The sequence below is a fragment of the Sceloporus occidentalis genome, unplaced genomic scaffold (assembly GCF_023333645.1).
Source record: "Sceloporus occidentalis isolate IW3139 unplaced genomic scaffold, rSceOcc1.0.p SCAF_41, whole genome shotgun sequence".
Taxonomy (NCBI): Eukaryota; Metazoa; Chordata; class Lepidosauria; order Squamata; family Phrynosomatidae; genus Sceloporus; species Sceloporus occidentalis.
The window spans coordinates 7,493,827-7,519,230 of NW_028317021.1; the positions used below are offsets into that span (position 1 = coordinate 7,493,827).

Here is a 25,404-nt window from a genome sequence, read left to right on the forward strand (position 1 = left end):
TATAAATATAATGTAAAATAAATATTATAAAATGTAAAATAAATATAATATATATATATATATATATATATTAAATATACTTATATTTATATAAGTAAATATAAAAATAAATATAAAATAAATAAAATGTAAATATGAATAAAATAAAATAAATATAAAATTTATATAAATAATAAATATAAAATAAAAATAAAATATAAAATATAGAAATATAAATATAAGATTTATATAAAAATATATCAATATCAATATAAAATATAAAATATAAAATGTAAAATAAATATAAATATAAATATGTATATAAATATAAAATAAATATACTTGTATTTATATAATATAAAAATAAATATAAAATAAATAAAAATGTAAAGAAATATATAAATATAAATATAAATATAAATATGAATAAGTATAAAATAAAATAAATATAAAATACAAATAATAAATATGATAAATTATAAAATATAAATTAAAAATATAAAATAAATATAAAAATTATAAATATAAAATAAATATAAAATAAAATAAATATATAAATATAAGTAAATATAAGATTTATATAAATATAAAATAAATATACATATAAATAATTATAAATGAATATAAATATTTCTTTAAATAAATATAAATTACAAAATAAATATATAAATATAAATAAATATGTGCAGCATTTAATATACTGGAATCCATAAAAGGTTATGAGAAATTATTTATTTTCCAGTTTTTAAATTTAAATTAATCTCTGCTGTTTTACATTATTATTTATACTACTTATATTATTATTTATACTATTTATATTATTATTTGTATTATTAATGTGATAATGTTTCATCACGTTGATTATGGCCCAAGGATATCGGTTGCAAATTCAAATTTAATTAATCAATTATAGAGCTCCATAAAAAGTTCACAGCAGCGAGTTCGAAACCGGCTTTTTTGCCTCTTGTTTTTAATTTCAATTCCTTCTTTCAATTCCCTAATCTAGGATTTTTGGAGAAGAATAACGATCTACTCTACCGTAATCTTAAAGAGGTAAATATGTCTCATTCAACAATTCTGAACCCAAATTTAAAATTCAACACCATTTTGGGTCAACTTTACCCCGTTAATCATCCATAAAGCCCCCAAATGCATTGAAATATTCTCGCCCTCGAAAGCACTCCGGAATGACATATTACTCGCCCGTTTCCTTCTACGAGTCCTTCTCAAAATGGCGGCCTCATCACTTCCTGCTGCCATTTTGTGAAGGACTGCAGAGCAAACAGGTATGGGCAAGTAATATGTCATTCTGGAGTGCTTTCCAAGGGGAAAATATGGGTTTCTTTATTTTTTGCACATGATGATACATTTGGGGGATTTCTCTGGTTTGCAGATAGAAATGTAGGTGTTTCATAATAATAATAACAATAATAAAAAACTTTATATTAATAATAAATAAGTATTATTATTTTTACATAAAATCATTTATTATTATTAATAAAGTTTTATTATTATTATTATTATTATTATTATTATACAAATAAATGTAAACAAATAAATTAAATTGTAATTATTAATAAGAAAACTTTATTTATTTATTTGGGTTTGCTGACCATCTGGGGTGCATTTGGAGGTGGGAAATTTATATATATATATATATATATATGGGAATTTATATTAGTTTATAATTATATTACATTATATTATTATAATATAATAATTTTATTTTTCAGAATCTATCTATCTATTTAGATAGATCTATTTTATTTTATTTATTTTATTTTTTATTATTTTATTATTATTTTTAATAATTTTATTTTTGCAATAAGGACCAGTTAGAGTTATTTTTATTTTATTTATATATAATATTTGATATTTTTAGTTTATATTATTAATATTACTATTATTATTAACAATTTTATTTTAGCAATAAGAACAGGTCAGAGCAATTTTTATTATTTTTTATATATTTTGTATTTTTTAGTATTTTAATATTATTATAAACAATTTTATTTTTGTAATTCTTGCAATAAGAGTTGTTTTATATATATATATATATATATATATATATAATATTTTATAATTTTATTTTATATTTTTATTATTATTATTATTAACAATTTTATTTTTGTAATAAGGACCGCCGGTTGGAGCAATTTTATTTTTGCAATAACCAGTCAGAGCTCTTTTATTGTATGTATGTATATACATACATATATTTTATATTTTATTATTTTATTATTATTATATTATTATTATTATTATTATTATTATTATTAACAATTTTATTTTTGCTATAAGAACCAGTCAGAGCTATATATATATGTGTGTGTGTGTATATTATTTTATATTTTATTATTATATTATTATTATTATTATTATTATCAATTTTATTTTTGCAATAAGGACAAGTTGGAGCAATTCTACTTTTGCAAAGCTAAACTTACCTTTGCTCCTTTTTGGCGCATGTTTCCAGGTGCTTTGCAATTCTAAAAACGGCATCCTGAGAGAGTGTTTCCATCCATCCGAACTGGACAGCCGGCGGCGGCCCGAGACGGTCAGTCCCGCCGTCCCTTAATTAAAATATGAGGCTGACTAATTAAATAAACAGATAATTAATTTTTCTTTCCTGCAGGTTGCAAAGCAATTCAAAAAAAGCCTGGCCAGTCTGATAGACATCCTTATGTCCAAAGAGCCGTCTTACATCCGGTGCATCAAACCGAACGACGACAAAGAACCAGGTAAGGCTAATTTAATTTATGATTTAATTGATATAGCATAAAGGACAACTGGTTTAATGGGATCTATAAGTGTGAAAGGGATCTAGGAGTCCAAATAGACCCCAATTTGAGCATGAGCCAAAAGCGTGATGCTGCAGCGAAAAAGGCCAATGCGATCCTAGGCTGCATCAATGGAAGTATAAAGGTGGGTTTTAAATAATTTAAACTCTGCAGATAATTTTTGTTTTTTTAAAATAACAATAACAACAACAACAACAACAATAATAGTAATGGGATTATTTTTAAATATTTTATTTAAAATATTTATTTTGTTTATTTTATTTTAAATATTAAATATATAAATATATTATTTTTAAATATTATTTCTTAAAAATAAATATTTTTTAAATATCTATTTTTAAAATGGATGTTAAATAATTGAAACAGATAAATTTGTTTTTAATAATAATAATAATAATAATAATAATTTAAAATAAAATAATAAATTTTATTTATATCTATTTTTTGGCATGGGATTATTTTTTAAATATTTATTTTATTTTATTTTATTTTAATATTAAATATATAATTATTTTTAAATAACTATTTTTAAAAATAAATGTTTTTAAAATATTTATTTTTTTAAAGTGGACATTAAATAATCAAAACTGCAGTTAAATTTGTTTTTAATAATAATAATAATAATAATAATATATCCATTTAATTAAAAATTATCAAATAACTATTATTTAATAATTAAATAATTAAACATTATTAAATAATATTAAAACTCAAGTTATTTAACAGGCATTTATAGCGAACGACGCAATTTTATCGATTGATATTTTTCCTTAAGGATTTATATCAATGACTTTATCCCAAAAAGTGAGTTACATAATTTTATAATTTTAAAAGACAGAAGTAAAAAAAATATATATATATATATATATATATATATGAATGGGGCGGGGATTTAATTCTGTTTGGCGCCGTTTTAACGGCCGTGGCGCATCGTGGCAGGATCATGAGCCAAGAGTGTGATGCTGCAGTGAAAAAGGCCAATGCGATCCTATGCTGCATCAATAGAAGTATACGGGTCCAGATCAAGGGGAGAAGCTCTATAATGCTTTGGTCACCTGGAATAATCCTTTTTTAATTTAATTCAATCCGACAGACAAATTCGAGGACACCATTATTCACCACCAAGTCAAGTATTTGGGGCTGATGGAGCACCTGAGGGTCCGGAGGGCAGGTTTCGCGTACCGCCGGAAGTACGAACACTTCCTGAACAGGTGAGGCGAGAAGACCTCTCTAGGAATCTCTGGGTCCTCCAGCGCAACTCTACAGTCAACATATGTAGGAATATGACCATAGACTTGCACTGGAGGACCTCCAAACAGAGGAGTGTCCTCTCTAGGAACGTCTAGTGAAACTCTACGGTAAACATATGTAGGAAGATGACCATAGACTTGCACTGGAGGACCTACAAATGCCTAGAGGAGTGTCCTCTCTAGGAATCTCTAGGTCCTCTCTATGGTCAACCTGCGTCAGAGTTGCGCTGGAGGACCTACAGATTCCTAGAGAGGACATATTGATCAAATATGTGAATAATTAAATCCGCCAAAGTCGAAGCCGCGAATGTATGGGGGGGCTCCCGAAGTGTGACATTCGGACCCTATAACTCTCTCGTGCCCGCCATCTTGGCGCCATTTTAGGTACAAGGCGCTGTGTCCGGAGACATGGCCAAAGTGGCAAGGGACGGCGGCAAAAGGAGTCGAGTTGCTTGTAAACCACATCGGCTTCAAGCCCGAAGAGTACAAAATGGGAAGGTAGGGCGCCGGAGACGCAAGACAGCCATGTCAGCGGTGCGGCAGTGAATCCGCGCCAGGTTTTGAAGGAACAGTCCTGAAGCATTTCCCACTTTCTCAGATGGATTATTATAATTTTCCCCTCGTTCTTTCCTTCAGGACCAAGCTATTCATCCGTTTCCCGCGGACACTTTTCGCCATGGAAGACGCCTTTGAATACCGGAAACACCGCATGAGTACGTCGCTCTTTGACCGCTTCAACGGAATTTAATTTGGATTTTATTTTATTTTATATTTTATATTTTATTTTATATTATATTTTATAATTTATTTTATTTTATTTTATATTTTATTTTATTTTTTGTTTTATTTTATATTTATTTTATATTTTAATTTAATTTAATATTTTATTTTATATTTTATTTTTATATTTTATTTTATTTTTTATTTTATTTTATTATTTTTAAAATATTTTATTTTATTGGGTATCGTTTCTCCTTTGCAGAATTCGTTTCTTTGAATATTAAGAATTTAATTTGAATATTAAATGTCTTAACAATCTTTAAAAATTTCCAAAAGTTTAGAAGCCATGGAAAAGCAATGAGAGACGCAAAGGAAATTAATTGCATTTTAAGGAAACTTAATTAAAGTTTCCTTAAAATGTAGTTAATTTCCTTTGCGTCTCTCATTGCTTTTCCATGGCTTCTAAATTTTTGGAAATTTTTAAAGATTGTTAAGATGTTTAATATTCAAATTAAATGATATTCAAATTATTATTATTACGACAAGCATGTGCTATGATAAACAGATGTCTTTTGCCACTAGAGGGAGCCCTTCTTTCAAATATGTAATAAAGACCCATTTAACCTGATTTTCCATTAGGACAAAAAAAGAACTAATTTACACTTTGGCACCTATTTAGAATATGGACATTTCAAATATTTGGGGAAATAAGTTTATTTAATTTATTAATTTAAATTTTAATTTAATTTTTAATTCTCCTTCCAGTCGCCAGAATCCAAGCCAAATATAAAGGATGTTTAGGGAAAAGAGAGTTCCAGAAAATGAGACAAGCAGGTAAGGAAATATTGTTATTTTTGTGCTATTTTATTGTATTTTTATTTATTTAAAAATGCCATTTTAAATTTCATTTGGGAAAATCTAAAAAAAATCCCAAGGAAAATCCCAATTTAAATTTCATTTGTGAAAATATTAAAAACTTCCAATTTAAATTTCATTTCTGAAAATATAAAAATCCGAAGGAAAATTCCAGCATAAATTTTATTTGGGAAAATATTTTTAAAAATCCCAAGGAAAATATCAGATTAAATTTCATTTTTAAAAATATAAAAATCCCAAGGAAAATATCAGATTAAATTTCATTTGTGAAAATATAAAAATTCCAAGGAAAATATCAGATTAAATTTCACTTGTGAAAATATAAAAATCCCAAGCAAAATATCAGATTAAATTTCATTTGTGAAAATATAAAAATCCCAAGGAAAATAGATTAAATTTCATTTTTAAAAATATAAAAATCCCAAGGAAAATATCAGATTAAATTTCATTTTTAAAAATATAAAAAATCCCAAACAAATATGCCAGTTTAAATTTCAGGTCAAATGGTTTTAATGGTTACGGGAGAGTATATTTTGATCGGAAAAAATGGAATCTAAAAGAAAATTGAGGCACTGATATTGATCCTGAACTGAGTGTTGAGCCAGCAGCGTGACGCTGCAGCGAAGAAGGCGAATACGATTGTAGAACAGATTAACAGAACCATAGCTTTCAAGTTAAAGGGAAATCATAGCCCCACTCTCTTCTATGACATAATGCTGGAATGAGTCCAGAGAAGAGCAACAAGGAGTAAAGCATGAGTATTTACGCCGGTGTAAGAAGGCCACGCGTCCGATCTCTTGCAGCCATTAAACTAGAGTCTTGCTGGAGGGGGGTCCTGGCGCGCAAGCTGGTGAAGAAGAGGATGTGGGCGGCGCAAACCATAAGGAAGTAAGTCCTGCGCGGATTAGTAACCTTTTACCACATGGTGTAAAATGCCCAGAACCATGGGTTACTCCGGCGTAGCGACCTTTTGCTACTGCGCACAGCAATGGGTTACTCAGGCGTAGTAACCTTTAGCTACGACGGTGTAAACTGTGCAGAGCGACGGGTTACGCTGGCGTAGCGAACTACGTATCCCATGGGTCTGTAGTAATGGAGCTAAAAGGGGTCTCGGGACTGCGAATTGCGCAGAAACGCGATGCTGCGACGGTGGCTTTCCCCGCTTCTGCCAGGTACATCAAGGGCTTCATTTGCCGGAAGCAACCCGTGAACGTGGACAACAAGGACTTCGTGAGATTCTCACAATACACTTACCTCCTGAAACTGCGAGACCACCTTCCAACGGGGGTCCTGGACCAAACATGGCTGAAGCCCCCGGAGATCATGGAAGAGGTGAGTAAACCATGTGTAGATGAAGCAGGCCGTGAAAGGGTCCGAATCCGGGCCAAATCGCATGGTTTTAATGGCTCATCTACACCTCCGGGATTTCGCTTTTAGCGTGCGCCATAGAGCTCTTTGCAAGGTTTTCGCGGTCAGGTTTGTTCTGGGAGAGGTTTTGACATTGAGGCTGAATGAGTGTGATTTAAACCCTGGTCCCAGGAAGCTCCAAATAACGATGATTATTCCCGAATGCAGACCTCCGAGTTCCTGAGGAAGATTTGCATCCGGAACCTGGTCTGGAAATACTGCCGGAGCATCCCGGCGGCCAGGAAAGCTCAGGTAACGACATGCACCAGAAATGTGATGCTGCAGCGAACGAGGCAAATACGATTGTTAGCACCGATTAATAAAACAGTGGCTTCCAAGCCAAGAGAATGAACAGCCCTACTATATTCTGCTCCGGTGGAGTCCTGGGTTCCGTTCTTGGCGCCTCGTTTTAGAAGGACACGGGTTTGAGATGGACTACGGTTTCCATTTCATCTCCTGTTACGTTATACTATCTTCCCATTTTTGCAGCTGGACCAAAAGGTGGTCGCCAGCGCCATTTTCCGTGGGAAGAAAGCCGGATATGATAGAAGCCGGAACGAACACTTCGCCGACACCAGAATAAGTGAGTAAGTCGGTTTTAGGGAATGGTTTTTCGGGGGCTCCGTAAAAAACCCCGTAAGAAAAGCTAAATGTCCAACAGAACTACAAATCCAATTCCTTCTTGCCCCGTTTCCAGGCGAGAGCGAACTCAGCCCCAAAGTCATGCAGATGATCCGCCACGAAAAGGTCAAGGTAAGGAGCAAGAGGACTGATATTTGTGACGGGGTTTCATTTCCGAGTTACGATGGGGGTCCTACTTTCTGACGGGGGGGCCCGCTTCTGAGTTATGACGGGGGTCCCACTTTCTGACGGGGGTCCTGCTTCTGAGTTACATAGGGGGTCCCACTTTCTGATGGGGGTCCCGCTTCTGAATTACGACAGGGGTCCCACTTTCTGACGGGGGTCCCGCTTCTGAGTTACGACGGGAGTTCCACTTTCTGATGGGGTCCCACTTCCAAGTTATGATGGGGGTCCCACTTTCTGATGGGGATTCCGTTTCGGAGTTACGACCGGGGGGGTGTCCCACATTCTGATGGGGGTCTCGCTTGTGAGTTACAACAGGCATCTCACTTTCTGACGGGGTCCCGCTTCTGAGTTATGACGGAGGTCCCACTTTCTGATGGGGGTCCTGCTTCTGAGTTACGACGGAGGTCTCACTTTCGGATGGGGGTCCCGCTTCTGAATTACAACGGGGGTTCCACTTTCTGATGGGGTCCCACTTCTGAGTTACGACGAGGGTCACACTTTCTGATGGGGGTCACACTCCTGAACTACGATGGGGGCAGGCTGTACTTCTAAGTTACTACAATTAAGTAACTAAAATCTCTGCCGGTTTCGCAGTACGTCACGCGGGTGCTGAAGTTCGACCCGAAGGCGTACAAGCCCCGCGAGCGCCTCCTTGTTCTGACGCGCGTCGCTGCTTACATCTTGGAGTCCGGCAAAATCAAGCACAAGATCGAGTATTCGGGCATCAAAGGTAACTTTCGCATTTTCGTAGACGCAGAAGAAATAGATGCATAATTTAATTTTCTTCTGTTATTTCCCGCCAGCTATTTCCACCAGTGACCTGAGTGACGGGACGGTCGTCATCCACATTTTGGAAGAGTGCAAGCTGGAGAAGGTAAAGACGTTGCGCCGTTTGCGCGCCCAGCGCAATTACTAAATATTTGAAAATGGGGTGACCAGGTATCATAACCATAACGGAGGACAAGGCACCATGAATAAAGTGGGCAAGCTGTGGAGGATTAATCTCCGAATTACGATTGCTGCAACCACCTCCATTTTATTGATCGCAGGCAGACGCCATTCTCCAATGCGAGCATGTTTTCGAGATGGTCACCAGATTGGCTATTCTGGCCAAAAATCCGGAATTGGTCAGGGTTGTCCAGGGAAGGTGAGTCGCTGGATTATATCTAATAAACTAATATCTATCTAATATATATATATATATATATATATATATATGTATATATACACACACACACACACACACACACACACACACATATAGCTAGCTAGCTAGATAATTATATTTATACATAATTATAAAATTATATATAAATTTAGTTATATATGTGTGTGTGTATATATATATGTGTGTGTGTGTATATATATATATATATATATATAATTTATATATAATTATATAATTATATTATATATAAATATAATCTATATCTATATCAGCCAAGGCTTGTAGATTCTTTCTATACAATGTTGCCAAAATCCGACCATATCTCTCCGCCTCTACTGCCAAGATCCTGGTCCATGCCCTAGTGGTCTCACGACTGGATTACTGTAACGTCCTCCTGGCTGGGCTTCCTCTTTCTCACCTCCGTCCTTTAATCTCTGTCCAGCATTCAGCCGCACGCATTATCACTTCCACCCACCGCTCTGACCACATCTCTCCTGTGTTGGCATCCCTTCACTGGCTCCCCCTTCCTTTCCGCATTCAGTATAAGCTCCTGCTGTCGACATTCAAAGCCCTCCATGGACTGGCCCCTCCTTACTTATCAGACCTTCTTTCTCCTCACCTTCCCACCAGGGCCCTCCGTTCTGGTAGTCAAGGTCTGCTGTCCCAGCCCAGGATTTCCTCTGCCCCATCCCGGATTCGCCCCTTTTCACTCGCTGCCCCTCATTCCTGGAACCTTCTTTCCCCGCAAGCAAGAGCCATCACTTCTTTAACCAGCTTCAAAACGGAGTTGAAAACCATCCTGTTCAGAGAAGCCTTCCCAGGCATTGCATAATTGTCGCTTGCTATTTGATGTTCTTTTGTTGCCTGTTTATCGAACCATTTCCTGTATTGCTATGTACTGTATATGCATTATCCTACTTGTATGTATTTTCCCTGGAAAATGATTAACCATCCATTATGAAGCCAAGCCCTCCCTTCAGTCCATCTGCCTTGGTCCAGGCCTCAGAGGTAGAGAGGAACTGCTGGACCTCTTACCCGTTCCCTCCACCACTCCCTTCTCCTTCTGTGTCATGCCTTTTTAGATTGTAAGCCTGAGGGCAGGGAACCGTCTAACTAAAAAGATTGCATGTACAGCGCTGTGTTAATAATAATAATAATAATAATAATAATAATAATCTATATCTGTCTGTGTATATATAATATACATAATACATATTTTTATTATTTATCTCTGGATACTATCTAACATATATCTGAAAACTAATATCTATCTATCTATCTATCTATCTATCTGTGTGTCTATTTCACAAGGCTATTTCATATATATTATATCACACACACACACACACACATTTTAGATCTATATATCTTTCTATATCTCTAATCTTTATCTGTTATAAATCTAATTATTTCCAATACTTTGCAGTCTTGAGTTCCAGATTGGTCCGGGCAAAGAAGGAACCATGGTTTTCACCACCGGACCAGAGCCCAAGGTCTACAAGGCCAAAAATGGACAACTGACCGTGGTGAGTTGCCTGGATTTATTTAATTTATTATTTAAATAATTAATTTTTTTATTAATTTAATTGTATTTGTTTAATAATAATTAATACTAATGTATTACAAGAAAGGGAGTTCTAAAGAAATTAAATTCTAGACACTTTAATATATGTGTCTGTATTTATTTAATTTATATAATGTATTTAATTTTTTTATTTAGTAAATTTAAATAATTATTTTATTTTATTTTAATAAATAATGAATAATGAATAACAAGAAAGGGAGTTCTAAACAAATTAAATGACTTCAGGGTTCAAGACCCTTTTATTTAGTAATTTTTAAAAATTAATTTAAATAATTATTTTATTTTATTTTATTTATATAGATAAATAATGTATAACATGAAAGGGTGTTCCAAACAAATTAAATAATTAATAAAGAATGTATAACAAGAAAGGGAGTATTTAATGTATTTAATTTTTTTATTTAGTAAATTTAAATATTTAATTTAATTTAATTAATTAATTTTATTTAATTTAATAATAATTAATATGAATGTATGAGATCTAGACAAATTAAACGATTGAAACTCAACCTTCAGTGGGGCAAATTTTTTAATTAATTTAATTCAATTGTTTTGTTTTATTAATTTATTAATTTATTTTATTTTATTCCTTTAATTTAATACATTTAAATATTTAATTTAATGTATTTAATTAATATTAAATAAATATAATTTTAATTTAATAAATTTAAATAATTAATTTTATTTCTTTATTTAAATTAATAATAAATAAATCTAACAATTTAATTTCTCTAATTTAACAAATTTTAATAATAAATTTAATTTTAATTAATTTTATTAATAATAACTAAATAACCTTTGTGTTCAAATCCCAAAGGTCGCGAAGAAGACATTATCCTGACGGAGGATCACGAGTTTGAGTTTTGCAGGGAAAAGAAAACGAGAGAAGAACAAGCAAAATTACTACAAAGATTACCAATTTTATTAAATTAATAATAATAATAATAATAATAATAGTATAACTATAACATAATAATTTCCGAAAGCAAATAGAAAGAACTGTGCTTTTACTTGAACGACTTTGATCCGAAAAAAAATAAAGAAATCATTTTGCGCAAAAACAGTTTGGAAATAGAAACCTTTCCTGGTTTTATTTTATTTATTTTTTGCATAATCTTCAAGTCGGTGTAAAATACAAACTGAGTAACGAACTACATAAACACATACACAGAAGAGGAAAATGATAGAAATAAATGCCATCCATAATCTGGGAATGCAATCTCCCGTTTAATATTTTCATTATTCCATAATCTGTAAATGCAATCTCTCGCTTAATATTTTTCATAATCCCATAATCTGGGAATGCAATCTCCCGTTTAATATTTTCATTTTCCCATAATCTGTGAATTAAACATTTAAAAATAAAATAGCCTCCTATTTATTGCTGGATGTATTCAAAATATTATCGTACAAAAATATTGTACACGAGGGATTAAATATTTTTTTCATTTTTCTTCTAAGGAATGAAAGACATCACAAACTTGAGGACAATATATGCTTTTATATTGGAAAAGTCAATAAAATATGAATATAGTAAAATAAATACTTGAGGACAGAACTTGAGGAAAAATTAGAGAGATAAATTTTAAAATAATCTCTTGCAAAATTTGAACAGATCGAGCTGAGGGATTAAACAGAGTGAGCCGAGGGATTAAAAACGGAAAAACAAGAGGTAAAAGGTAAAATAATTATACAAAAGTCTTCTATTTTAAAGTGTCGCATCCCTCCGATAGTGTAAAATGGTCCCTCGCTCTCAACCCAATGTCGGAAAACGAATTATTTGGACCCAAATTTGCGCACTGCGTTCCCCAAAAGAAGGAACGGAAATGGGACTTTTTCAAGCTCCGACGCCATTGATCTTATTTGGACCCAAATTCGGACACTGCGTTAGATAAAACGGCAAAAAATCGATCTTTGCGTTTTGGAAATGCAAAATAAACCCGTGAATACGGACAAACTGCCTATTAAAAAAATAAATAAAACGGTGACGGGAAACAACGTTCCACCATTTTGAGAAGGAGCACAAAGGAAAATGGAGGTCTTATTGGCAGGGATGGCAGGGATAACCGCCCTGGAAAATATAACGACCGAATTAATTCACTTTACGGGGGGGAAAAACAGTGAACATTTATAGATATAATCTGGAATATAAATTAGAACTGGACGGAGGAGGAGTAGAATGGGCCTTCGGGTGGCAGAAGTTGCGGCGGCAGTGGCTCTTTCACTGATGGAGGTGAGTGCGGTCATCGGGGCGCTTGATGTGGATCCGGCGGACGCGATCGATTCGCTCTCGCTCCTCGTCTTCGTCCAAGTGGTGCGAGCGTCCAGCGGCGCCTCCGGTCGCCTCCAGCAAAGCGTTGTCTGGGCCGCGTCCGTCCTGCGCTTCATAGAGGAGGATGTTGAGCGTCTCCTCATAGATCCGCGCTTCGGGGAACTCCACCTGTTTTGCCGCCGGAAAAGATCACTGTTTGCTTATTAACTATATATGGCCGTTAGTAGTCCCTTCTGACTCTAAGATCCTATGTATTCCTGCATGGCAGAAGGAGGGTTGGACTATATGGCCCTTAGTAGACCCTTCTGACTCTAAGATCCTATGTATTCCTGCATGGCAGAAGGAGGGTTGGACTCTATGGCACTTAGTAGTCCATTCCGACTCTAGGATCCTATGTATTCCTGCATGGCAGGAGGGTTGGACTATATGGCCCTTAGTAGACCCTTCTGACTCTAGGATCCTATGTATTCCTGCATGGCAGAAGGAGGGTTGGACTCTATGGCACTTAGTAGTCCATTCCGACTCTAGGATCCTATGTATTCCTGCATGGCAGGAGGGTTGGACTATATGACCCTTAGTAGTCCCTTCTGACTCTAGGATTTTATGTATTCCTGCACGGCAGAAGGAGGGTTGGACTATATGGCCCTTAGTAGTCCCTTCTGACTCTAGGATCCTATGTATTCCTGCAGGGCAGAAGGAGGGTTGGACTATATGACCCTTAGTAGTCCCTTCCGACTCTAGGATCCTATGTATTCCTCCATGGCAGAAGGAGGGTCAGACTACACGGCCCTTAGTAGTTCCTTCCGACTGTAGGATCCTATGTATACCTGCATGGCTCACCTTGGTCTGCTTCTTCTCCGTGGCGTAGACGATGGACGTGCAACACACCTCTGCGATCTTGCGCCCTTGTCCGTAGAACGACCAGCAGCAGATCTCGTCCCCGATGACGTCTTTGATGAAGAGGACGCGGCCGTTGAACCGCAAGGAGAGCTTGTCGAAGAGCTCAATGTTTTTCAGCATGTTGTCGTCTGAATTGCTAAGAGCGGGACGGAGAGTGGGGGGGGGGGGAGACACAGTCACCTTCGTCACCCTCCAGGTCCTTCGGCGCAACTCTACAGTCAACCTCTGCTAGAGGTTGATCGCAGAATCGCACTGGAGGACTTTAAAATGCCTACAAGCGTTCTAGGTTTTACAACACTACGGTCAACATATTCCAGAGGTTGATAAAAGAATCACCCTGGAGGCCTTAGAAATGCCTACAAGTGTTCTAGGTTCTCCAACACTATGATCAAAACCTGCCAGAAGTTGATATTGGATTCATTAAATCTGACTAGTAAGGAAGAGGCCAAATTTGCTAATGGTGGGATGGAAAGAGAAACATGTTTAATGCTTGTCGAAATCAGAATGGATAGGCCGCCACTCGGGCGGCCACCCTTCTGAGAAGCAGAGGCATCTACTGAGCTTGTTGTAAATCCATTCAGTGTTAGCTTTTCCCTCAACCATGTTTCTTGTAGTAGTATTATATCAAATTTGGATACATAATTCACAAATGAAGGGTCACAGGTGTGTCTTCCCCAGCCCATAATGTTCCAAGACAGAAGTTTTAAATTTTTGGATTTCATTTCCTTTAGTTGTCATATGTTTGATCTCACGGTATAAAAGGGACTAGATTGGGTTGTATTTGGAAAGACCATTTGTGTGTCTGGAACATCTGAATCAATTTTAATATTGTTATTAGTTGCTTTAGTTAGACAAACATTACTATTATTGGCACTTTTGTCAACTGGTATTTCTTCAATGATTTCAAGGGTTGGGTGGATACAGCTCACATTTGACCTTACCAGGCCTTTTGTTTTCGATGCTACTTTTTTAAAGGTCCTATTAGTATGTAATAAGCCATTCTCAAAGTTGTCCAAATATCTCATTTCAGTCCAAGTTAATGGGTTTATCTCTGCTGTAATTCTCTTTCTATTATCTCTCTTCTCACAGATTTCAAAGGGGGGCTCTTTTATTGAGCACACATTTAAACAATATTGCTTTAGTTTTTCCAGTCTAGTTATTATTTCTGTTTGTGTAGTCTGGGATAGACCTGAAAATGATTCAATTAGCTCCTCTTCCTCTTTGGTAATTGCAAGACTTGAAAGGTGAGATGATTCAATAGCGTTAAAAGGTATACTATCTTTCTCGTTGTTAGATTTATTTGAATCACGTTTTCCAGATTCAGTCTTAGTTTGGTCTTTTATATTCCGGGTTTTGTTTGGAAGAATAGTAGATACAGTCGGTATATGTACTATCAATGGCTGAGGAGGAGCTGTGTTCGTAAAGTATATTGGAATCATGCTGGAGAACTTACAAATGCCCAGGGAAGTGTTCTAGGTACTCCACCACAACTCTATTGTCAATACACACACAAACAAACATGCATATATGCACATACACACATATTCACCTATATTCATGTATTTATATGTACATGTGTACAGAGCATACATAAAAATAAATTAAAATTAATATTAAAATTAATTATTACTTATTAATTAACATTTTTAAATTGTAAATACCTGGTGTAGGAATATTTGTTGTTGCTTCTGTTGTAGAGCAATTTAACAGCCGGCTGCAGGGAAAAACAACATAAGATCTGCCTGAGATTGATCATAGAAATCACGCTGGAGGACCTACAAAGGCCTAGAGTAGTGTCCTCTCTAGGAATCTCCAGAGGGCAAACTCTATCATCAACCTCTGGCAGAGTTGTGCTGGAGGACTCATAGATTCCTAGAGAGGACATATAACTAAAAACCCCAAATAATCAAAATGGACTTTACATAAATAATAGCAATATATTATTAACATATTAACAATTATTAATAATTAATTTTAATAATTATTATTCACAATTATTAATATTTATTAATAATTATCAATAATAATTTTAATATATTTATAATATATATTTATAATATACTTTAAATGTATTTTACGTATACTATATGTATTTTTATGTAATATTATATTATATTATGAAATATTTTATATATAATATTACATGTAATCTAAAATTATATTACCTATATATAATATACAATATAATTTTATATTACATATAATTTAATATATTTATAATGTATTATATTATATGTAATTTAATATTACTCTGTATTTTTATGTAATAATATATTTCATTTTATATAAAATATAAATTGATATAATTTTATATTACATATAATTGAATATATTTATATATATTATATACATATTTAATTTTAATATTTTAATGTAATATTATGTATTATTTCATATATAATATAAATTAATATTTTATATCACATATAATTTTATTTATAATATGATTTATTTTATATATATATTTATATATGATTAATATTTTAACTTAATGATATATTGTATTTTTATACACATGATATTTAATATAAAATTATATTAATTTTATATATGAAAGAAAATTAATATATTTTATATTACATATAACATATTTGTAATATAGCTTATTATATTATATGTAATTTAAAATACATATAATATAGATATATATTAAATTACATATAACATAATGTATTACCAATATTACATATAAAATTAATATAAGTTTATGTTATATATAATATTATTTCTTCTTCGTGGTCTCTGCGAATCATACAAATGGGTTTTACTTCGCCTGCGCAGTGCTGCTCGGAAACTTCTGGAATCACTGGGCAAAGTAGACTTTGCAACTTATGGCAACTTTTTGGCGGTAATCCCGCCCACCCGTTATAAGGCCCCTGCCTTCCCGCTCTTTCCTCAGTTCCTTTTTTCCGCCACATTGGTGATCTTGGAACTTCGCTTGCTCTTTGTTCTTGAATTACTGGACTTTACCTCGGACTGTTTTGACTTTGCTGACCTCTCCTTCGACTTGACCTTTCGGACCGCTTGACTTCGTCTCTCTCTAACTCCTTTGGACTTGTTTGCTGTATTGTTTTGACTGCGTCTCGAGTCTTCGGACGCCGTCAGATTTGGCCGCGATGTCTCCCCCATTCAAAAAGTGCGATGTCTGTGGGGGCAAGGTCCCGGTGCAGGACCCGCATTCTTCGTGCTTGCTGTGCCTGGGAAAGGACCACGATGTGAAATCTTGTACCCTCTGCAGATCCATGACTTCACAGGCAAGGAAAAACCCGCTTAACCTCCGCGATCGCGCAGGGCAAGGTTCGTGTCGAGGATTCCCGTCCGTCATTGGCCCCGTCGGTATCTGCATCCACTTCGGCCTCCAAGGCTTGGGATAGCCCGGCTAGTGCAGCCTCTGCTCCCCCAATAGTTCCCAGCTCATCTCATAATGTGGCCCGTGACCCAGATAGGTCCAGAGCCACTGACAAGCCCTCCAAGCGCCCCCACAAACCGTCGGGGACAGAGGGTTTGGCATTCGTTGCCCCTGCCAAGGCGCCGTCCGTCGTCTCTACCGCATCCTAGAAGTCGAGGCATGAGACAGATCCACCGACCACTTTGGGCTCGAAGCCGTCCAAGGCGTCCAAAAAGGGTGCCAAGGAGTCGAAGCCAAAGGACGCTGGTTCCGAAACTGTTGTCCTCGAGCGGGCCGGATCCGCACCGAAGAAGGGTGACGGAGTGGCGGTGGCGAAACCTTCGGGCCCTTCCACCATCTCGGGCCTGGAAATGAATCCGTTCTTCCCTCCGGAAACCCAGAGGGCCCCGAAGAGGAAGGCTAAGACACCGGATCCTTCCAGACCATCAGACCAGTCCCCGGCGACCTCGAAGAGACCCAAGCCATCAGGGGACTCCTCTTCTTCCAGGGCTCCCAAGGATCCTGATCGTCTTTCTCCATCTAAGCGCCGCTGTTCCCCAGACCGACAGAGCTCTAAGGCAGACAAAAAGAAGCGGTCCCCAAGACGGGTTGTCGAGCCCGAATTGACAACGACTCTGTCTGGCCTCGCCACTCTGCCCTTTGAAGAGCCGGTTCAAACGCCCGCATCAGGACGAGACCGTTCTCCCACTCCGGTACCGGGCCATCCTCTGGAAGTGGCTTCTGATGATGATACCAGAGAGTGCGACGACCCCGATGTCTTCTACGACTCGGAATCGGGCCAGTATTATATGGCTGTCACAAGGGACACGGCTTTCAGGAGGTTCAAAGATAAACGTCACTCTCGGGCGGCCTGTGATCACCCGGTGATGGCCACATCGTCAAAGCCCCCCAAGCCGGTCCTAACGGAATCAGGATCAGGGCTCTCAGAGCCTAGAGCCCGGGTGACGGCACCAGTTCGAACCCCTGTCAAGGAAGCGGCCCTACCGAGCCACTCAGACCTAGAGTCAGACACGGAGAAAATCCTTTCCTCAGACAATCCCTCAGATGAGGACCTTTCACTGCACGACTCTCCGCAGCATATGCATCACCCCGAGTTGGCCTCTCCCACCGACGACCTCAGGACATTTAACGAACATGTTATTAAGATGTCCAGGGCTCTGGACATCGAATTGCAATACCCTGAGGAAGTGGCTAAAGATCTGGTCGAGCACCAGGTACATGGACGTGTCCCAACCCCTCCCTCCATCCCAGTCCTTCCATCTTTGGAGTCTATTCTCAAGAGGTCTTGGGACTCACCGGCTTCTCTAACGGGAACTTCGAGGAGGATCGAATCCCTATACAGGGTCGCTCCAGCAAGCTGCCCTTGGCTCTCCACCCACCCGAGACAAAATTCAGCAATTGTTGAAGGGGCCCAGCTGAATACAGCTCATAAACAGGCCACCTCTCCTGTTGACCGAGAGGCCCACAAGGTGGATGGCCTTGCGAAAAAGGCTTATTTGGCAGCCTCCTTGGCGGTGAAGGCGATTAACTATACCGCCTGCATGGGGGCTTATGTCCAGGCTCTGATGGAGGATATCTCACCCCTGATCCCGGACATCCTGGATGAGGCGCAGCGGAGGCTGGTCGAAATCAGGGATGAGGCCCACTCCATCGGGGGTTGGCTCATCACAGCTTCCCTCAACGTAGCTGACTGTGCAGGTCGGGCGATGTCGGCTTCGCTGGCTCGCTGGCGCCATGCCTGGCTTCGTGGAACCGATTTGACCCCTAGAGTCAAGACTACCATCGAGGACATGCCGTTGGACGAGTCGGGGTTGTTCCACGCGGAGACCGACGACCGTCTCAACAGAAAGTTCAAACTCAAGGCAGCCGCCAAGAGACACGGTATGTCCTCCTCCTCTACTCCTCAGTTCCGGAGAAGGCAGCGCCAGTGGCAGCCCCAAGGCCAGCAGTTCAGGCCCTTCCAACAGGAGCGACAGGGCCAACACCAGGGTTCTCAACGCCCTAGGTACCCCTCTCATTCCTCTTCCTCCTCTGGTAGACGAGGTCCTCCGGCCCGGTATCGTAAGCCCCACCGGGGAGTCGGACCAGACTAAGAAAAGGTCGTGATGTGGTCCGGCGTACTTCGTCACCCCATCTCCTTTCTTCTTGAACATCTTACGGCCCTTTGTTGACACCTGGGCCGCTATAACATCTGACTCTTGGGCACTTACCATCTCCGTAGGGGTTACGCCCTCAAGTTCAAGGAACTTCCCCTAACGGGGACTTTTATTCCCACCCCACCCTCGGACACCCTTCTTGACGAAGTACGCTCTCTACTGCAAAAAGGGGCCATCTCCCCGCTGCAGACTGCTAATTGGCCTCGAGCCTTTTTCTCCAGATATTTTATGGTGTCTAAACCGGATGGGGGGATTAGGCCCATCTTGGACTTGAGAGACCTAAACCGCTTCCTCCACTACCGTTGGTTCCGTATGGTGACTTTAGCTTCCATCTTGCCCCTTCTCCACCAGGACCTGTGGTTCGCAACGGTCGACTTGAAGGATGCCTACTTCCACATTGGAATTCGGGAGGCCCACAGGAGATTCCTCACCTTCGCCGTCGGCTCCGACGCCTACCACTACAACATTCTGCCGTTTGGACTGGCGATGGCGCCGAGAGTCTTCACCAAGTGTCTGGCACCGGTGGTGGCCTATCTTCACCAAAGAGGCTACAGGGTGTTCCGTACTTGGACGATTGGCTTCTAGCAGCCGTCTCGCGAGAAAGGCTCCTTCAGGCCATCGACTTCACATTCACACTCCTCAGATCTCTCGGACTGGTGATCAATCTGGACAAGTCTCGCCTCAACCCTTCCAAGCAGGTCCGGTTCATTGGCGCCGTGTTAGACTCCAACACTTGCACCGCCTTCCACCCTCAGGACCGTTTCCAGTCACTCGGGTCGGCTCTGCGTCCTCTCCTAAGCTACAGGAAGGGCAGAGCTAGAGACGTCCAGGTGGCTCTGGGCCATATGGCCTCCACAACCTTCGTGACACCGTGGGCAAGGTTTCAACTCCATCCGCTGCAGAGATGGTTCCTCTCGGTCTTCGATCCAATGATGGACTCACCGCTAAGGTGGCTTACCATCCCGAGACCCGTCGCGTCCTCCCTCAAATGGTGGCTCGACCCCCAAAATGTCTGCGCCAGCTTACCTTTCTCTCCGCCGCAGCCGCAGCTGACTCTCACAACCGACGCATCCCTGGACAGCTGGGGGGCTCACCTGCTCGAGTTGGTCATAAAGGAAAAGTGGTCCACGGCGGAGCGTCGGCTCCACATCAATGCTCTCGAGATGCTGGCTGTAGAAAAGGCCCTGAGGGCATTCAAGTCGGTGTTATCCGGCCAGGTGATACTTCTCAGAACAGACAACACAACAGTCCTGTTCTACATAAACAAGCAAGGAGGCACCAAGTCGATGACACTGCTGGACATCTCGATGCGGATATGGGACTGGTGCATTCCAAGACAAATCCATCTCCAGGCGATCCACCTCCCGGGAGAGGACAACGACCTGGCAGACTGCTGAGTCGGTCTCGCACGAGTGGAGGCTTCACCCGGAGGCGATCAGAGAGATTTTCAGCCGATGGGGAACCCCTCGAGTCGACCTCTTCGCGACTGAATCCAACGCTCACTGTCCCCAATTCTGCTCCAGGACTCGCTGCACGCGATCCCTAGGAGACGCGTTTGCTTTCACGTGGACGGAGGACATGCTTTACGCCTTCCCTCCGTTCCCGCTGATTGTCCAGGTGGTATCCAAGATGACTTCAGACCGGTCGGACGCGATCCTCATCACCCCGTGGTGGCCCAGACAGCCGTGGTTCCCATTGCTACTAGACTTGTCAGAGAGGACGTTTCTCCAAATCGAGTTTCGCCCGGACCTCCTCACGATCCGGAACGGCCGGGTCCGTCATCCGGACATGGAGAACCTACCCTTTGTGGCGTGGAGGCTCCGTCCCTAGCAACATTGCAAGACTCCATGCGGACGGTGATCCTTGCTGCCCACAAACCGTCCACCCAAAGATCTTATGCCTCCAAATGGAAGAAGTTTTGCCGGTTCCTGTCCGATAGGAACATTGACCGGGACCAGATCTCTACCCCAGTGGTGTTGCAATTCCTTATGGCACTGTTGGAGGAGGGGCTCTGCCTTACCTCCATCAAGTGCTATCTCTCTGCCATTTGTTCTCAGTTTCAGTTTGGGGACAAACCTTCTTTTTTCAGGGACCCCTTTGTTAAGGCTTTCTTGAAGGGCTGTGGCAATCTCTACCCCCTGGTTTCGGTACCGACCCCGGCTTGGAGATTGGACTCGGTGCTAACGGCCTTACAATCCAAGCCCTTTGAACCTATGGCCACAATGGACTCGAGACTGTTGACATGGAAGACTGCCTTCCTTGCGGCCATCACATCGGCCCGCTCTGCGGGCGAACTTTGTGCCTTACGGAGAGACCAACCCTTTTTGAGATTCCACAAGGACAAGGTAGTTCTCTGTATCGATATCACCTTCTTGCCTAAGGTGGTGTCGGCCTTTCATATGTGTCAGGACATTGTGCTGCCTACCCTGGCCTCGAACCCGACTACGGAGGTTGAACGGATTTTACACACCTTGGACATTAGGAGGGCCTTGGCCTTCTACTTGGACAGAACTGCGGGTTCGAGCCGTTCCGAGAGACTGTTCCAGTGTTACTCGGAACCGAAAAAGAGACTGCCTGTTTCGGCGCAGAGGTTTTCTAAATGGGTGGCTGGTACCATCCACCTCTGCTATGAACTGTTGGGCAGGCCTCTCCCTACCAGGGTACGGTCGCATGCAACTAGGGCGGTAGCAGCATCCTCCGCTTTTTTGACTGGGGTGCCTCTGGAGGATGTCTGCAAAGCTGCTGTCTGGTCCCAGCCAATGACTTTTATCGAACATTACAGACTGGACACCAGGGCCAGACAGGATGCAGCTTTTGGTAGAGCAGTATTGATTTCTGGGTTGCATTGAAATTTGTATTACAAATGCAACATTGGGTTGGTGGTTGTGTTATACCCAGGGAATGTTGCTGTCATTTGATGCTATGAAGTTTACACTAGACCCCAAGGGTCTCAGTTCTTGTTTCCATATTCTTCTTGCTTTATGGGAGTTGCAGCTCCTAATTTAATGCTGTCAAATGATTGACAAGAAATGATTGACAAAAGACTGATGGCTATTGTGGTTTCAAGTATTTATTGTTGAAAATAAACCACTTTGCTTAGCCTTATCTGGTTTCAGAACACTCCCTCCGCCGCTTACCTAAGCTTGTCAGTCTAACTCATTTGTATGATTCGCAGAGACCACGAAGAAGGACAGGTTGCTTACCTGTAACGGTATTTCTTCGAGTGGTCATCTGCGAATACATACAAATCCTGCCCATCCTCCCCTCAGTGTCCTGCTCTTGATTGGCTCTTTCTTCGCTTACACAGCAGAAAAAGTTGGAACTGAGGAAAGAGCAGGAAGGCAGGGGCCTTATAACGGGTGGGCGGGGTTACCGCCAAAAAGTTGCCATAAGTTGCAAAGTCTACTTTGCCCAGTGATTCCAGAAGTTTCTGAGCAGCACTGCGCAGGCGCAGTAAAATCCATTTGTATGTATTCGCAGATGACCACTCGAAGAAATACCGTTACAGGTAAGCAACCTGTCCATATAGAGTATATTATGTTAAATATTATATGAATTTGTATTATCTTATGTATAATATAAGACATAAATTTTATATTACATATAATACATTTGTAATTAAAGTAATACATTATATACATTTTAATATTATATGTATATGTATTTAGATGTAATATTATATTATTTTATATATAACAGAATATTATATGCAATATAAAAATATATTAATTTTATATATAATATAAAATTAATACAATTTTTATTACATATAATATTATATATTTGTAATTAAAGTAATATAATATAGTATATGTATTCTAATATTATATGTAGTATGAATTTTAATGTACTACTATATATAAATGTATATAAAATTATATATAAATCAATATAAAAGTCAGTGGCGCAAACGTGGATGTTTACCTTATTAGAGGTGGCGATGAGCTTCTGCTCTTCCTTAGAGGACGTGATGATGGGCACCTTGCAGAAGGGTTCATAGACATCTTTGTTCTGCTGAAACGAAGAAAAGGAGCAAAAAACATAGGATCCTGGAGTTGGAAGGGACTACTAAGGGCCATAGAGTCCAACCCTCTTTCTGCCATGCAGGAATACATAGGATCCTAGAGTCGGAAGGGACTACTAAGGGCCATAGAGTCCAACCCTCCTTCTGCCATGCAGGAATACATAGGATCCTAGAGTCTGAAGGGACTATTAAGGGCATTATAGTCCAACCCTCCCTCTGACATGCAGGAATACATGGGATTCAAAATGGTCTCCTGACCTGAAGGGCAGCCTGGCATTCATCAACCAGGCCTTGGACCAGGTAGTACTTGGCTTCAGCCAGGAGCTCCTCTATCTCACGCCGGCTCTCCGGAAGCGGGACAGCGCCATCGCGGAGGTAGTTCAAGACGGTCCCGAAATGCTTCCCGCAGCGGTCAATCAGGATCCAACCTGGGAAGAGATCATTTGATATTTACAGGTTTGATTAATGTGTCCTCTCTAGGAATCTCTAGGTCCTCCAGGGCAACTTTGTGGTCGACATCCGACAGACACTGACCATAGAGTTAGCTGGCCGCTTACCTTCGCTGTCGGTCAGGACCTCCATCCGGCCGCTGAACATGGCCTTCAGCATAGTGTCCTGCTTGGTGAGGGTCTGCATGGTGGTGTAGTAGAGCGCCCCGCCAATGTTGAGCTTCACGTACTTGGAGCTGGGGCTGGCACCTTTGAAGGACGTGGTGCGAGTCGCGGCTGCTGGCATGGCTGTGCTCACCACCGTTTCTCCAGACATCTCTTCCTGTGGAAGAGATTCTATATATTCCTGCATGGCAGAAGGACAGTTGGACTATATGGCCCTTAGGAGTCCCTTCCAACACTAGGATCCTATGTATTCCTGCATGGCAGAAGGAGGGTTGGACTCTATGGCCTTTAGTAGTCCCTTCTGCCGCTAGGATCCTATCTATTCCTGCATGGCAGAAGGAGGGTTGGACTATATGGCCCTTAGTAGTCCCTTCTGACTCTAGGATCCTATGTATTCCTGAAGGGCAGAAGGCTTCAAGAAAGTGCACTGAGGACTACAACTCCCAGAATCCCCCCAAACTTCCATCTTCCTCACAACCCAAATTCCCTCCCAAACAAAACTGAAGGAAAAGGAAGCCAAATACTAACTTTAGTGTTTCTAAGAGTGGAATAAGACACTGTAAGGAAGTTCGTAGGGGCAGAACTACAGCTTCCAGAATCCCCCTAAACCTCCCTTTTCTTCCTACCCCAAAATTAACAGCCCCCACCCCCCCCCCCCAAAAAAAAAAGGAAGAGAAAGGAAGCTAAACATTAACTTCAAGGTCTCTAAGAGTGGAATTGAAGGCTGTAAGAGAGTGCATTGTAGGGAAAACTACAACTCCCAGAATCCCCCTGTCCACTAAACCCCCCATAATCCCCTATACGGAAACGCAAACCAAAGCAAACCAGACTTAAAGGGATCCCACCATCTTTTTGACCTCCCCCCCAGAAATATGGGAGACATAGTAATCTCCAAAAGCCTTCCCCATCCCCCCACTTCCGGTTGCTCACCATGAACAGCAACCCCCCTTTCTCTCCTTCAATCAAGAAGTTTCCTTCTGAGGAGAAAGAGAACAAAATGTAGGGGAAAGAAATAGATGACGCACCAAGGAAGGGGCGTGGCTTATGGCCAAAACTTTCCCTAGGCCCCGCCCCCTCCTCTTGGGTGTCTGTTATTTTGTTCCCATCAGACTTTGCGGTCCTGGAACGATTAAGTCCAGGCACCTTTATGCTTCGGTCAATGTATTCAAACGGACAATTAAAAGAAACGGACCAAATACCGGAAATAGGCCCATATGCCTCCGTTTCTCCCCGGAAGGCCTGCTGTTCTTGTAACGAAAGCGGCGGAGCCACGCCTCAATGCAAAACTCAGGCTTCTCTAGTGTTGTGATTGGTCGGTGGGCTGACCACGCTTACATAGAACGTTGAGGCTGGAGTCGGCTGGCCGAGCCTCTACGCAAATAGCATTCTTTTCCTTTGTTGTGACTGGGCAGGAGAGGAGTGGGTTAACCTCGCCC

At 39.9% G+C, this 25,404-nt stretch overlaps 2 protein-coding genes across 11 annotated transcripts in view; one reads left to right on the forward strand and one right to left on the reverse strand.

The window, feature by feature from the left end:
* LOC149290106 (unconventional myosin-Ih-like) overlaps nucleotides 1–11,604 on the forward strand; it is a 32,295-nt gene extending 20,691 nt beyond the window's left edge. The window contains exons 14-30 of one of the 5 annotated variants that reach the window (XM_089489836.1): nucleotides 986–1,032; nucleotides 2,456–2,536; nucleotides 2,615–2,720; nucleotides 3,874–3,991; nucleotides 4,415–4,528; nucleotides 4,667–4,743; nucleotides 5,516–5,584; nucleotides 6,430–6,514; nucleotides 6,799–6,958; nucleotides 7,202–7,285; nucleotides 7,523–7,616; nucleotides 7,731–7,786; nucleotides 8,435–8,570; nucleotides 8,644–8,714; nucleotides 8,890–8,987; nucleotides 10,435–10,534; nucleotides 11,411–11,604. In XM_089489836.1, the coding sequence (XP_089345962.1) occupies nucleotides 986–1,032; nucleotides 2,456–2,536; nucleotides 2,615–2,720; nucleotides 3,874–3,991; nucleotides 4,415–4,528; nucleotides 4,667–4,743; nucleotides 5,516–5,584; nucleotides 6,430–6,514; nucleotides 6,799–6,958; nucleotides 7,202–7,285; nucleotides 7,523–7,616; nucleotides 7,731–7,786; nucleotides 8,435–8,570; nucleotides 8,644–8,714; nucleotides 8,890–8,987; nucleotides 10,435–10,534; nucleotides 11,411–11,434 (1,520 nt within the window). In that variant the 3' untranslated portion in view covers nucleotides 11,435–11,604. Of the gene's footprint in view, nucleotides 1–985; nucleotides 1,033–2,455; nucleotides 2,537–2,614; nucleotides 2,721–3,873; nucleotides 3,992–4,414; nucleotides 4,529–4,666; nucleotides 4,744–5,515; nucleotides 5,585–6,429; nucleotides 6,515–6,798; nucleotides 6,959–7,201; nucleotides 7,286–7,522; nucleotides 7,621–7,730; nucleotides 7,787–8,434; nucleotides 8,586–8,643; nucleotides 8,715–8,889; nucleotides 8,988–10,434; nucleotides 10,535–11,410 lie in introns of those variants that run through there. The other 4 variants (XM_089489838.1, XM_089489837.1, XR_016277278.1 and 1 more) reach the window with 4 other exon arrangements.
* On the reverse strand, nucleotides 11,590–25,175 carry LOC149290109 (BTB/POZ domain-containing adapter for CUL3-mediated RhoA degradation protein 3). 6 transcript variants are annotated; one of them, XM_089489849.1, is made up of 7 exons: nucleotides 24,899–25,175; nucleotides 23,912–24,121; nucleotides 23,613–23,782; nucleotides 23,255–23,344; nucleotides 15,427–15,479; nucleotides 13,706–13,901; nucleotides 11,590–13,033 (listed from the first exon to the last, which is right to left on the reverse strand). In XM_089489849.1, the coding sequence occupies exons 2-7, from the start codon at nucleotides 24,117–24,119 to the stop codon at nucleotides 12,815–12,817; spliced, it is 936 nt and encodes a 311-aa protein (XP_089345975.1). In that variant the 5' UTR covers nucleotides 24,120–24,121; nucleotides 24,899–25,175; the 3' UTR covers nucleotides 11,590–12,814. The 6 variants fall into 6 exon arrangements, with proteins under 6 accessions (XP_089345975.1, XP_089345974.1, XP_089345972.1 ...); XM_089489848.1 differs by having other exon boundaries at nucleotides 23,912–24,125; XM_089489846.1 differs by having other exon boundaries at nucleotides 23,912–24,149.
* Nucleotides 25,176–25,404: the final 229 nt, after the last annotated feature.

What these genes read in the sequence shown, in the direction of transcription:
- LOC149290109 (XM_089489845.1), bottom strand. Translation starts at nt 24,155, where the DNA reads ATGCAGGAATATATAGAATCTCTTCCACAGGAAGAGATGTCTGGAGAA. An exon ending in TCATCGCCACCTCTAATAAG is followed by an intron (nt 15,480 to 23,254) that starts GTAAACATCCAC and finishes TTTTCCCTGCAG; the next exon opens with CCGGCTGTTAAATTGCTCTA. An exon ending in CGGAGAAGAAGCAGACCAAG is followed by an intron (nt 13,034 to 13,705) that starts GTGAGCCATGCA and finishes GCGGCAAAACAG; the next exon opens with GTGGAGTTCCCCGAAGCGCG.